Below are 13,152 nucleotides of genomic sequence, written 5' to 3' on the forward strand. Positions count from 1 at the left end.
TGCATCCAGATTAATTTCATTGTATATTTAGACAAATTGTCCTATGCATAACAAGTAAATTGAGTTGCTTATACAAAAGTTAACCTTTTTTAAAGGAACTTGTTAAGAAAGAACTACTGTACTTGCAGTGGATATTTTTCATCAGTTTTACTGAGCGTTGCTGAGGTTTAACAGAAAAAACAAGTTGAGCTTATTAAGGTTTTGCTCATGAGAAAAAGACAATACAAATAGATAAAGTGGCTACCACCAAAACAACCAGCAATAAGAGCACAAATAATTTTCTGTGCTGGTGTAGAGGCTGGTGTCCAGGCTGCTCCTCATCGACTGAGAGCAGGGAGGCGCTGTCCGTGCTGCTCAGCGGGTCTGGATACTGTGGCCCATGGGGCTCCACCATCCAGCGCAAAACGTTGACTTTCATCTCCATGTCATCGATCATGTGGTCAAGTTGGCTGATATCCTTCTCCATGGTGCTGCGCTCTTGGCTCTCGAACTCAGCAGGAATGGATGTGCTCTGAGGTTGGTTCAGGTCTGGCACACTGAGCGCCCGGGCTGCTACCTCACTGCCTCCTCCTGCATTACCAACATTTAAAATTGGTAAATACTTCAGTTTTATTTCAGTCAAAGAAGGCATTGGTACTGTGTCACAAGTATATCATGTTCAGATTCTGTTAAAACAGTTTTGGAGTAGGATTTAGTGCACAACTGCTGAATTAAAATGCATTCATTTTAGCTTACTTTGCATTACTATTTTGCTAGCCGATTATTTGCACATCAAAGTGTTTTCACATTGATATATAGTTCAATACAATGGTTTGGTCAGGGCTATACTTTAATTTACCTTGTAGGCCATTTTGCACCCGTGTCTCCTTTTTGGACAGAGAGAAGATGTCACCCATGTTGAAAACTTTGCACATGTCAACATGGAGGAGCTCTAGGCTGGAGGAGAAGCCCACCCAAAGGATCTCCATCTCCTTACGTTGCTCCTCAGGCAGGCTCTTGTCTCGGAGATGTGAGGTCAGATGACTACGGATGGCCATGGCCAACCTTTGGGCCTTTTCTCGTGTTTGTCGCAACTCATCCCGCAGCTGCAAGCTGTCTGTGCATCCACCAACACATGAGGCCAACATGTGGTAACATGCTACAACCTGTTTGAAGAAAAAAAAAAACATTTCGTTTTTGCCAATTAATCAATTAAAGGGATAGAGTGAATTTGAAGCTGTGTGCTACTTAATTAAGGTGATTATGTATATTAGGCAGTGTGTTTCACATGACGACAACAACTCAGACCTGAATACTGTCGGATCTACTGGCTTTGGAAGCTTGAATATTTTTCTGTAACTCAAAGATTGTTTGTAACCGCAACATCCAATTTGTTTTGTATCAGTATACATGCTCCTGCTTAGCCCAGCACCTGATTGAGTATACAGTAGACCACTAATCACTTGTTATAAAAAGGTACGTCTGCGCTCTCAAGAACTGCCCGCTTATGTTGTATGTTTAAAAGCCAATGTTAACTAAAAAGATCTTGCTAAAAGTTTTTTATTATAAGAAAAAATACTTATTTTAGGATTGGTAACAGTTATTATAAATATTCTTATGTGATTCAAAGCCAAATGTATCAATAACTGGGAAATGTGAAAAGTCGGACAGTTCCTCACAACACAGTGTTTTATTAACAGGCATGAGATAAATCCTGATGGATTAGCAGGAGTGGTTCCAGTGAAAAATATTAAAATTAATCTCATTATCATTGATCTATTTCTAGATAAGCCATAACAACCTTGTGTACTCAAGAGCGAGGATAGATGAGACGGGGAGACACAAAGATGACTACAATTATGCCATTTGTAAAATGTGGATACTGTAAGTATTCATTTCCAGACAGTATTTTTACCATTTGTATTTTAATATACCCTATACAGTATATTGCCTCATCTTGTCTGAATTGCCCACTTTGAGTCCTTGTATATAACTTAAATTGTTCACAGCATGCAACACTGTACCTATAAGGGCAAGCTAAAATAAATAAATTAACTACATGCTGACGACAGTGCAAAAAAGGTCATGGTAAAATAGAGTTAAAAAAACTGCATTCATGTCTATGAAGGCATTGCCATTGCATTATCCAACATGTTGGAACAGTCACAAAGATTCAGTGGACCAAGAAATCCTTTTCATGGAGAGTGCTTTTTTAGCCATAGGGTGACAAGAAGATTCTTAGATGTCTTGTGCAGGGTATATTCAGTCTAACACAAGTACAGAAAAAGACCATTATAAAGAGTGAGTAACTGCTGGCGAAAACATTTAAATTGTCAACTCAGTTGAAATAATAATAATTTTGTAAAGTAAGACGTAACAAATAATTGCTTATAACGAACAGTGGATGAATAATGTGTACAAATATTCCATGTCTTTTTTGACATTAACAATTAAGTTTTTTAAAGCAGAACTTAATTACAACATTCTTTTTGTCTTATGTCAACAGTCAAAGCTGAAATGAAAAAACAGAGATGTTTACCTTTATTAAAGAATCCACCAGAGCCTTTCCATCAACCAAAGCCTTCTCTTTGCCAACTGTGCCATCATCACCTACTTTGTTATTTATAAGTGGCATGAGGATGACTTGTCCAGAGTCTCAGACTCTGAACAGATTTTATTCCAAGTTGCCCTCTATTTCTCCGGCTGCCCCTGCACCTCTTCTTCCCCTGGATGATGCTTCATTCAATGGCTGAGGGTTGAGATAAAATCCCAAATCTGCATCATGCACAACAAAACTCCACTCCCATGACAAGTTGCAATTACGGAAGACAAAACATATTTCGGACGCTAAAAAGTGTCCCAAAAAAGAAGCCAGAAAAGTAGAAAAAATAAAAAGTAATATAGTGATGCGACTCTTAAGCAAGATGCTAAGCCTGTGATTGACCCCCTTGCACTGACGCAGGTCAAGACGAAGAGCTAATCTCATTAAATACCACTGAGACAAGAGAGAAAGAAGAGCAGCTGTCTCTACCACAATGCCACTCTCACTAACTGAGGGGAGGCTACGCTCAGTTACCTCAAGCACATAACACTGCTTACAACTCAGTCACTCACTTATAAAAAGGTCCACATGGTATATAAAAGATTTACCCTAATGGAGGAAGTGTTACTCCTCTTGGTTAAGAATGAAGGTATCTTACTGACAAAGTGTAAAGATAGACCAATAGGCAAATGAAATAGTGATGCACTTAAGAAATTGAACATAGTATAGGCCTACATGGTTTCTTTGTCCCTTCGCAACCTTTTGTGGTTCATTTCCCCCTCAGGCTGTAGATAATGGATGGCCTCATTTTGAACAAATTGATAAAAGCATAAATTCCCTGGCGTGACATTTCTTTAGTGTAACATGATTTCTATGTCAAAAAGCACAGCTTGTGGCCATGCAGGAGTATATTCAAATGGTGCTGAGAAGTTAAGTTGTCCATATTATGAGGAAAATATATTGTAAATGATAATACAAAGGACTTCATTCTTAGCAATTACATTTTTATTGAAAACTAAAAACACATAATTACATAAGAAACACACAATCTGAAAAAAATAATGTTATGCTTGCAGTTTCCTTTCCAGGTACCCTAAAGCTGTCCATGTATAGTTTTTTAAAACCCAAATGGTAAAATCTGTATCCAGATACTGGGCTTTTTAGGGGTGTGCAGTTTTTCTTTTCGTTCGGGTAGTTGAAGTCTTTCGTGGAGAAGTCACAGCGTCCCTGATGTTGGCGAGCAGGCCTCTTTTGGGTCTGAGCAGCATAGGGGAATTCTGGGAAAGCTTCGCCAGTTCTGATTTCAGTGAGGCGATCTCCCGATCATTTTGAACGTTCTGCCATAGGATTTCCTCCATTGATTCAGTCTAAAAAAAATAATTAAAAAAAATCCAAATTATATCCAGCAATCATTTCCATTCAGGTTGTTGGATCTGGTCACTGCGCAAATGTATTATTCTTAAAATGCATTACAAGTACAATTTTCCATACGTTGTATTTTCTTATCACCTCACCTGATCCTTGGACTTTCTCTGTAAATCATCTAATTCAGACGATTTCTCCAGGTAGCCATCTGTGGTGTTCTGAAGTCTTACATTGATATCCTTCAGCCTTTTCTCCAGGCAAATGATCAACTGACCCAAAATAATGTGAAAATGATCACAACCAAACCAAGCCAACATTTAATTGGGACGCAGAATTATTGTATTCTTGTTACCTGTTGTTTATCCTCACAAATGCTGTCAATGGCACATTTTTCTTTGTAGAGATGTTTGCATCGATCATCCCATGTGGGAAAATAAAGTGTGACATTTATATCCCTTAAAACAAAAGTTAAATGAAAGAAGATGGACAGGAGAGCATACAACCAATATTCATACCAGAGGGCATTTCCTAAGAAAGGACAGTGCCGAGACATCTTTATGAATAATATACCAACCTGCTGCTTCTGTTGATTTATATGGATGAGTCTGGCACGACTGGTCCACTGTTGGAACTGCACACAATCCTCCGATACTGGACGTTAAACCCTCCAACTCAGAAACTTTGCGCTTCAGGGTCTTCACAGGAAGTAAGACAGAAATGTGAAGTTTTATTGACAACCCAAAAGGGGGATATACCGTACATAGCCAATTTGACAAACATTTCAACGCCTGAATATCGAAATTTGAACAGTGCATGATTGCATTACATACCTCTACTTTATCCTGTTCAGCAATAAACTCATCAAAAGGTACGTAGTCATCTTCCAGATTGTTCCTCGCACTCTGGTAGGCATGCTCTCTGATAGCATCCTTGTAAATCTCAAAAGTGTTCTCCAGCTTTTCTTCAAAGCTCTCCTTCAGCTCTTCTATCTGTCGACTACACATTCCAAGCAAACCTTGATTAATAAGTTTAGTTTCATTTTTACTTTGACAAAGGTTCACTAAGGGAAGTTGTTGCTGACCAAGGACCTTAGTTGCATATATGAGAGGGTTATGCATTTAGAACAAATGCCGAAACAATTACAAAAAATGAAATCTGTCGTATTGATGCAATACCAGAACTGAATAAAATCAGGTTTTATAGAGCACATTTAAAAACGATTTTTGGTCAAGCCAAAGTGCTGTACATGTAATAAAAACACTTTACTACAATAGCAACAGAAGAGAATAATTTACAACAGCAAATATAAAAACAAAAACACAGGGAAATGTCAGGAGTCTAGACTAGAAGGCCAGAGAGAAGAAGTGAGTCTTCAGTGAGGATTTAAAAACCCCTAGGGTCGGGGCCGACCTCACATGCAGGGGCAGAGTGTTCCAGAGCCTAGGGCCAGCTGCTGCGAAGGCTCAGTCCTCTTGGGTTTTGAGCCTGGTCTTGGGCACTATCAGCAGCAGCTGAATAACTAGCCTTCTCTTGCAAATGAAAAATAACATACCTGCGGAGTTCCTCACTCTCCATGAGCTGCTGTAACATAGCATCCCCCATTTCATTTCGGATCTCCATTTCCTGAACAAGGTTTCTTTTTCGCTCTGCTAGTAGTTTTGTTCGCAGGCTCTCAATCATATTTGCAAGCTCCTAGAAGATTAGAAGTGAAACAATTACTTGAGATAGTGAAGGTTAAACATTCCAAGACTGCTGTATTTATATTGGTCCTTTATAGTGTTTTGTACTAGCTTGCAAACTAGTACTAAACTAAAACCACAAGCATCAATTTCATGGTGAGACTTTATAAGAAAGTAGGATCATCCTCTGGGGACCATGAATGTCTACAGAAGACTTTCGTTATTAACGACATAGTTGAGATGTTTCAGTGAAGTGCTAGATTGACCCTTACAAATGTTATAGATAACAGTTAGGGTTTGTCCTATGATGTAAATGGCATGGGACTGACTTATACTAGAGACATAATCAAAGAATGTCTGACATACCAGATCGCCGATACATTTAGGAAACAGTTTTTGAATGTGATATGGAGAAGCTATTGTACATTCTCCGTCGCCAAAGACATGTTTGCCTCGTCTTCCTCGTCCAGCAGCTCCTCCTCAGACAGGAAGCTCTCCAGGGCCTGGGTGTCCATCACCCCATTCTTCACCAGGGGCTTGCCATCACGGCCAACCAAACAAGGTGCAAGAGATTTCAGAGTCTTGTCTGGGATCACCTGCACCACCTACAGAGAGCAAAGATTAGGACTGAAGTGAATTCAGCTCATTGTACCACTCCCTCTCACATCATTATGTACCCAGACCTGTTTGGCAACAGCAGAGAATTTCATAACATGGAGAGTCTCATCGTAGGTGGAAGCACACTGGTTAATGTTCACGATCATGGACGCTCTTCCTTTGCCGCAGAACACGGCCTGGAAGAGCTTGGTTAGCTTACTCTCTCTGAACGGGATGTAGCTGTTCTTCATTCTGATGAACACAGGAGAAAGAAAACTCAAACAAATGTCTAAATTGTAAAAGGTCAAGGCTGACTTTCTTCACTTCAGCAACTGTACCCCTCAGTCTGATTGTTGCGTAGAGCAGTGAGGCACTTCCCCAGAATAAGCAGGGAGTTGTTGATGTTCCCTGCCTCCTTCAGCCTCTCGCCAAATGTCTTGGTTTTGTTGCATCTTTCAGAGCCAGCCAGGTCACACAGAGAAAACCTGAAGGACAACAAATCAATGAGTTTATTTTCTGTAGCTCACCCCATGGTGGTGGAGCTATCAGAGTGGTAATTCAGGATGCCAATACAAACAACGCAAAAGCAGCATCTGAATGTTAATGACGTCACTTACTCTGAGATCCGTGTAACTGTACTGTCATCGATCTTCAGTAGCTTTATGGTAAATATGCTGTGGCTGTAAGGAAAGCTGGTGTAAGTTATGAAGACGGATAATGATGCAGAGTAAAAATGTGATGAAATGGAAAGATTGCCTTCTGCTGGATGAGTGGTTCAACTTTGTGGCTGCGGCACTTCTGTTTTTGTTTCCAAACTGTAGTACTTTGGAAGCTTCAGCCAGGGTGAGGACGTTTATCCACCTGAGATCTGAAATCATTTAAAAACACACATTGTTGTTCAATGCCATCATAAGTTACACAAAAACAACTTCTGATATATATTTACAGATGTATAATCTGCCAATTTAAGAACACATGATTAAGTTGTTCACAAACCTTTGACATAACAATTTCCAGCACCATCGTCGCACACTCGAAGAGAAGACCGTTTCTTAGACTTGGAGCACAGGGACACTTGAAGCAGATCATACACACACTCATTGTAGATTTCAAAGAATGCTACCCATAATGCAAACTGGCTGCTGTCTGCTTCTGTTGGGTTGCTTGTCAACGCTAAAAAGAGAAGAACAAGAGAGCAGAAGACATAACTAAAACTTCTGAGAAAGAACCGGTAGCATTGTTCTGACCTTATTTGTTCCACTTGTGACTACACTCACCAGAGTCTACAGTGGGACAACTTAAATCTTAAACGGTTTATAAATTGCCAGACAATTAATGTTTAGTGTGTACAATTAAAAAGGGCTACCAGTTTAATTGTAGGATAAAGAAGAGGATGCGGGACAGTCGTCACTCACCAGAGCAGGACTCTAAACCGCTCGATCTAAGAGGTTCACACTCCTAGATGGGAGAAAATAGATATATATACATGTTAAAGCATTTCTGGTTTAATTCATTTTAAATTCTGAGGAATATTTTCAGCAAAGGCTGAGAAAGCATCTCAGGTCTGATATAAGTCTCTCACTTCTTTGACTGAAGCAAAAATGGCCGCTTTAGCACTCTTCTCCTGCTTGACTTGGTCAGGGTCCAGATATTGGGCATCATTCCTGAGGTAGGGCTTCAGGTCCATCCCATCATACAGATGGCCTCCTATGTACTGAAAGGTGGCATCCAGCACCCGAGGGAGTATTCCCGGCTGTTTTGGAGTTCCTAAAACATATTATTATGTTCAAACTGGCATTGGACTTCATAGGACATGTGAAACTGATACATGTGCATTGCATTGTTGGTGTGTTTCCATCTTTACCTTGGATTGTGTAGGTTTTCCCAGCATTGGTTACACCATAACTGAATAGCAGTGCATTCTTCCCATCCAAGAAATCAGACGTCTGGCTTTTGACTGTGGCCTCAAATATCTCAGACTGCATCATTTCTGGCCCAAAAATCTAAAAGCCAGCAGAAAAACAGTCGGTTGGATATGAATGAGAGTGCAGATAGGTAAATGTTTATACAATTTAAAATGCTGCAGACCTGTGAGAAGGAGAATTTGTGCAGCGACATGCCAATGCCCTTTTCACTGCTCTTCATGTTGGCAGAACCCTTTGGTGCATTCAGTGTCACAGTCTGGCTGTTTTCAATCCCTACACAGTCCTGAATGGGGAAAAAAGCTAAATTATGCACAGTAGTTCATAAAAAAGGTGCATTTTGACAACTTTTAACTTTCTATAACGGAGCTTAATTTCCCAAATAAGACATTCAGATCATAGGACCAATATGTTATTTTTGAAAAACACAATGGTCATGGATATTTATAATCACAGGTTATGTTTGAAGTTAGCCTTTTATTTCAATTACATGGATTAAAATGTAGTTAGAGGTACAGGGGATGTATATTGCAGTTAGGGACAGTGTCCAAATAAAATATAAATAATGCGGAGGAGGAGGCTCTTGCGTTTTATTGAAAGTAAATATAAAAGTGCCCTCCCAAAGTACATTCCCTGGGTTGAAAAACCCTCTGGTCATATTTATCATGTTGCTTTTTAGCTACTGTATTTAACACTACATGGACTGCTTGGCACCGTGCTGTACCTGATCCTCCTTGTCAGAGAGTTCCTCTTTAGAGAAAGGCCTGACTCTGAGGTAAACTCTCATTGTCTGCTGCTCAGCTCCACCTGGCAGCTCAGTCTACAAACAAAGAAGACAATCACACTACAAATTAAACCTGAAAATATGAAGTGGATCACTGTTAGGTAAAAACAAAAAAGGGAAAAACCTTACCTGCTGGGATGAAGTTGAAATATACATCATGTCCATGTCACCAGTTTGCATATATTCACTGTCATTGTCATTGTCTTCATTGGTTAAATTAACTGTACTCATTTTGAGACAAAGCAGCTCTAACAAGCCTAATGTAATGAACAAAGTAGTGATCACTTTTCTACACAAATGAAGATTTAGCCAAATGTATCTTTGGAAGACGATAGACAGGAAAATGGGCCCTTTGAAATGACTTATTTCCCCCACATGTAGGTCGGCAGATGGAGGCGGAGCTTGTAGGCCTAATCAGTTTTAATTGAAAGCAGGTCTGAAGTCAAGCAAATCACCTAATAGAGATCAACCCGCTTCCAGGACTCCACTCAAGCTCAACAGGTATATGCCAAATCATCATTTGAGGATGAGTTTCTGAATATCCCCGTAGTTATAGGGGATGAAAAATTGTGGAATTTAAGTCATGTGTTAACTTTCCTTTAACGGTCTCCTATTATACTGTTTTTCATCAATATATTTTAGGTCTCAGATATATACAAAACTCTGAAGGGTTTGGCTCGAAATACCAAACAGATCATTGCAGCATTTCAAAAGTGCTGATTCTCTTGTTTGTTATTTTAGATGAAAATAAGGTGCCACTCCCCACTGAGATATTAGGTTAAAAAGAACAAAATAGTGCTCTAGGTGGAGATTCAGGTGATAAGGTGTTACCTTGGTTGGTTATTCGCTAATGGTTTCACAAGCCCAAAAATTGTATGACATAAAGTGGCCAAAATCTGATCAGCTCATTTTCAGGTTTTTATATAAATGGATCAGGACAAAAAGTGAGCAAATCTTTTTTCCTGAAACTTTCAGAATCTCTTTACACATGTTCATGTGTAAAAGACATGAAAAAGTGGATTTGCATAATAGACAACCTTTAATAGGCCAAATAAGAAGACTGTTTTTCTGTTACCAAAAGTTACAGCAATATCCTTGCAGATATTTCTAGACTGTTTATGTAGACTGGTAAAATGTATAAAACAGATGCTTCATTATTTTGAAAATGACATTTTGTAAAAGGATACCATAGATAAATAGGATTTCCAAGCAGAAACAACATTTGTCCACAGCCATATACAATATACGCAGGATTATTTCATCCCTTTCATTCACTGTTACTTGCTATATTTTTTACAAGGTCTAATACGGCCATTAGCTTATTGGTTGCAATATGTTTTGCTATTTAGTCATTCTGTATCTATTACTGGTACTTGGTTTTATTCCTAAAAATAGTCTGTACCTTTCAGATCCGAGCTATAAACAAGCAAGGGATATGACTTTATAAAAATGGGCAAAATAATGTGTGGTGAACACTTATTTTTGCCATTTCAACTCTAACGCAGCTTTGATATGCAATGGTCATCTTCATTCCCATCCAAGTGGGCAGTCAGCTAATAACAATTGATTAAATTCTGAAAACGGCACAAAGCTGTATAATACACTACCGAATTAGCGAGGAATTAGTTGTGGAAGTGTGGAGAATCTGCTGCCTGAGTGTAGTAAACACCTTTAGTTAAATTAAAGTACATCCGTCAGGTGAAACAAAAAAAACCATTATGTTTACTAGTTTATTATTTTCAAAATACCTGTCGCACAAACTGCCATTTAAGGGCACTTGAGCTTTAAATATATTAATATGCTTCAGAAAGTAACAGCAGTCAATAAATACAGTTTTTTTATTTCTTTATTCAGTCAGCTGCATCATTTATGCATCAGCGATGGTTACTTCAACCTCTACACCAGGTTCGATGCTGATGGAGGTGATCTGCTTGACGATTTCAGATGGACTGTGCAGATCAATCAGGCGCTTGTGGATCCTCATCTGGAAGCGATCCCAGGTTTTGGATCCCTCACCACAGGGAGTTTTCCTGGTGGTGATGCGGAGGGTCTGGAGGGGGGGGGGGGGGAACAGTTTTAGCTTGAATCCAAATTGCCACATCGAAGTTACTGGGAGCCTATATTCGATTTATTAATATAAATACATTTCAGGTTTATGTATATCAGTACCTTGGTTGGCATGCGGACTGGTCCCTTCACCTTCAGGCTCTTCTCCTTAGCCCCACGGATCAAGTCTGCGCAGACTGATAAAAAAAAGAAAGACCACTTAAAAAACACGAGCAAACAAAAATGTCCTCATGATATTTTAAAACAATGGCTCAGAATAGCGTATATCACATCGTCATGGTTTATCAGATGGAAGTGTGTCTTCATCGCTCACATACAGGTTGCATTTCCACAAAGTATTATGAGGTTAATTTACCTTTCTCCAGAGATTTTACATTGCGGCTGGTGAGGGTGATGCGGATGCGGTGAATGGCAACCTCAGTCTCAACAGGTGCCTTGCCAGTGTCCTTGAAAGCCTGAAAAAAAATTAAAATGAAAACACTTAGTCTTGAAATACCATTATGTTTAAAGGTCTTTTAAAATGATATGAAACAATATAGGGTTAATCCATGAGTTAATAGCATATGATGATTTAAATTGAATAAGCAAGGATAGAACTTCAAATGGTTAAATTTCAAACACGCTGGATATGTACGTGAAGCACCTAAATGCATCACGACGAACTAGCACGTGGAATTCCTAATATTAAACTATTACGTTTACTAAGTATTTACTACAAACATTGTTGTTTAAGATAACCCATGGACTAGTTCCACCGTCGATGCATGCACACAACTTGTTAATAAAGCGGACATCTGCTTTTTTTCTTTTTCCAACTATATGACACAATGGGAGCACTCCACTAACATGATTTAACTGCAAGCAATGGATCATTGCAGGAGCATTTTAAGTAAGCCGAATTATAGTGTGTGTCTTCATTTAAGATATACAATATTTCTTATGTACCAACAGGTTTATAATTGTGTTAAACCGAGGATTATTATTACGCAGTCCAGTTAGTGAATGATATCTGGCGGGACATCTACTTCGGGTAGCTTAAGCTGTAGCTAACATTAGCAAGTAGCCTTCATTAAAATCGTTTAGGTTAAGCAATGAAACACAAATTCACTACAACGACACTTTGCTTACAAGAGAATAGTTATATTCAAACAACACATACCATTTTGAGTATCCCTGACCGACTTATTCGGAAGAAATTCAGACGAACAGCGGTGAGCCAGGAAAATAAGCTACCAACGTGGTTTAGCTCTTGAGAAAAAGGAACGAGAAGAGGCCCGTTTCCTGGTTATGTACTGCTCACCCGGAAGTCAGATACTTCTTCGTTAGTGTTAACTCTATATTCAACAGTGGCATCCAGTGGATTTAATGTTGTAGTTTTTTTTTTGGGGCAGTGACTGTTTTGTTTTTATCTTTTTGACAAAATCTATAGGCCTACTGAAGTATTATAGCTTTATTCATTACCAATTTGATGACGTTTTCTTGATTATTTCCCTTATATTTCTTTATTTTTCTTCTCAAATACATCTCAGGGGTTAATATTGTACTTTCTTACTCTGCTTGGCTACATTTTTCTGACAGTCAGATTTAATTGTTTAACAGATAACAATTTCTCATCCTCTTTCAGTCCAGTGGATCCATCTGAAGATGTTTTAATTTAGATTTTTTTCTTTAACAAAAAGTAAACTAAAGGAGAAAGGATTCTTGTATGTTTTGAGAAAACCCTCCCAAAAAACTCATGCATCATCAATAGGCTAAAGATGATGAACATGGTGGCACAATGTAATGATCTTATAGAATGCGGCCTAGGTTATTTAGGTTAATTTAACATATATTTGGAAACAAAGAGCATAAAGAGACAGGTCAAACATTGGTCTTTAAATGGCCTTATGTTAAGGTATTTGAGACTGTCAATATTTTCCTTGATTTCTCAATTCTCTAATTTCCCCTCCTCGACTCCCCTCCTCGACTCCCCTCCTCGACTCCTATCCTCGTGTCTTAGTCCCGCCCACAGGAGATGCGAGCGGAGGAGTCGAGGAGGGGAACCGTGGAGAGAGGAGTGGAAGCAGCAGGCGTTTAGTGAAATGAGAAATCCTCTCCTCTGAGCAGTCATTTCAAAGATACGTCCATTAATGATGACAGGAGGCACAGCAGCAGCTGTCTGATGGACAGATGTGTTCATGCTGATACAGCATTCCAACTATCTGTTATGCTACGCAC

General features: G+C 39.1%; 3 protein-coding genes across 3 annotated transcripts; all 3 read right to left on the reverse strand.

Annotated features, from left to right (window-relative positions):
• Positions 1 to 205: 205 nt before the first annotated feature.
• On the reverse strand, positions 206 to 2,614 carry rgs9bp (regulator of G protein signaling 9 binding protein; the record flags this gene model as incomplete). Its single annotated transcript, XM_079661389.1, has 3 exons — positions 206 to 570; positions 839 to 1,145; positions 2,519 to 2,614. 3 exons carry the CDS (start codon positions 2,612 to 2,614, stop codon positions 206 to 208), a joined length of 768 nt encoding a protein of 255 aa, XP_079517515.1.
• Positions 2,615 to 3,504: 890 nt separating this feature from the next.
• Positions 3,505 to 9,263, reverse strand: LOC307026371 (kinesin-like protein KIF20A). Its single transcript, XM_079661713.1, has 18 exons — positions 8,998 to 9,263; positions 8,809 to 8,904; positions 8,251 to 8,370; positions 8,027 to 8,165; positions 7,745 to 7,929; positions 7,578 to 7,620; positions 7,159 to 7,335; positions 6,919 to 7,030; positions 6,780 to 6,842; positions 6,501 to 6,647; positions 6,249 to 6,414; positions 5,991 to 6,170; positions 5,439 to 5,578; positions 4,717 to 4,882; positions 4,461 to 4,581; positions 4,239 to 4,279; positions 4,036 to 4,155; positions 3,505 to 3,888 (listed from the first exon to the last, which is right to left on the reverse strand). The coding sequence occupies exons 1-18, from the start codon at positions 9,097 to 9,099 to the stop codon at positions 3,682 to 3,684; spliced, it is 2,325 nt and encodes a 774-aa protein (XP_079517839.1). The 5' UTR covers positions 9,100 to 9,263; the 3' UTR covers positions 3,505 to 3,681.
• Positions 9,264 to 10,696: 1,433 nt separating this feature from the next.
• rps20 (ribosomal protein S20) lies at positions 10,697 to 12,240 on the reverse strand. Its single transcript, XM_079662007.1, has 4 exons — positions 12,095 to 12,240; positions 11,291 to 11,390; positions 11,038 to 11,111; positions 10,697 to 10,918 (listed from the first exon to the last, which is right to left on the reverse strand). The coding sequence occupies exons 1-4, from the start codon at positions 12,095 to 12,097 to the stop codon at positions 10,736 to 10,738; spliced, it is 360 nt and encodes a 119-aa protein (XP_079518133.1). The 5' UTR covers positions 12,098 to 12,240; the 3' UTR covers positions 10,697 to 10,735.
• Positions 12,241 to 13,152: the final 912 nt, after the last annotated feature.

This window comes from Notothenia rossii (genome assembly GCF_949606895.1).
Source record: "Notothenia rossii genome assembly, chromosome: 12".
In the NCBI taxonomy this organism is placed as follows: Eukaryota; Metazoa; Chordata; class Actinopteri; order Perciformes; family Nototheniidae; genus Notothenia; species Notothenia rossii.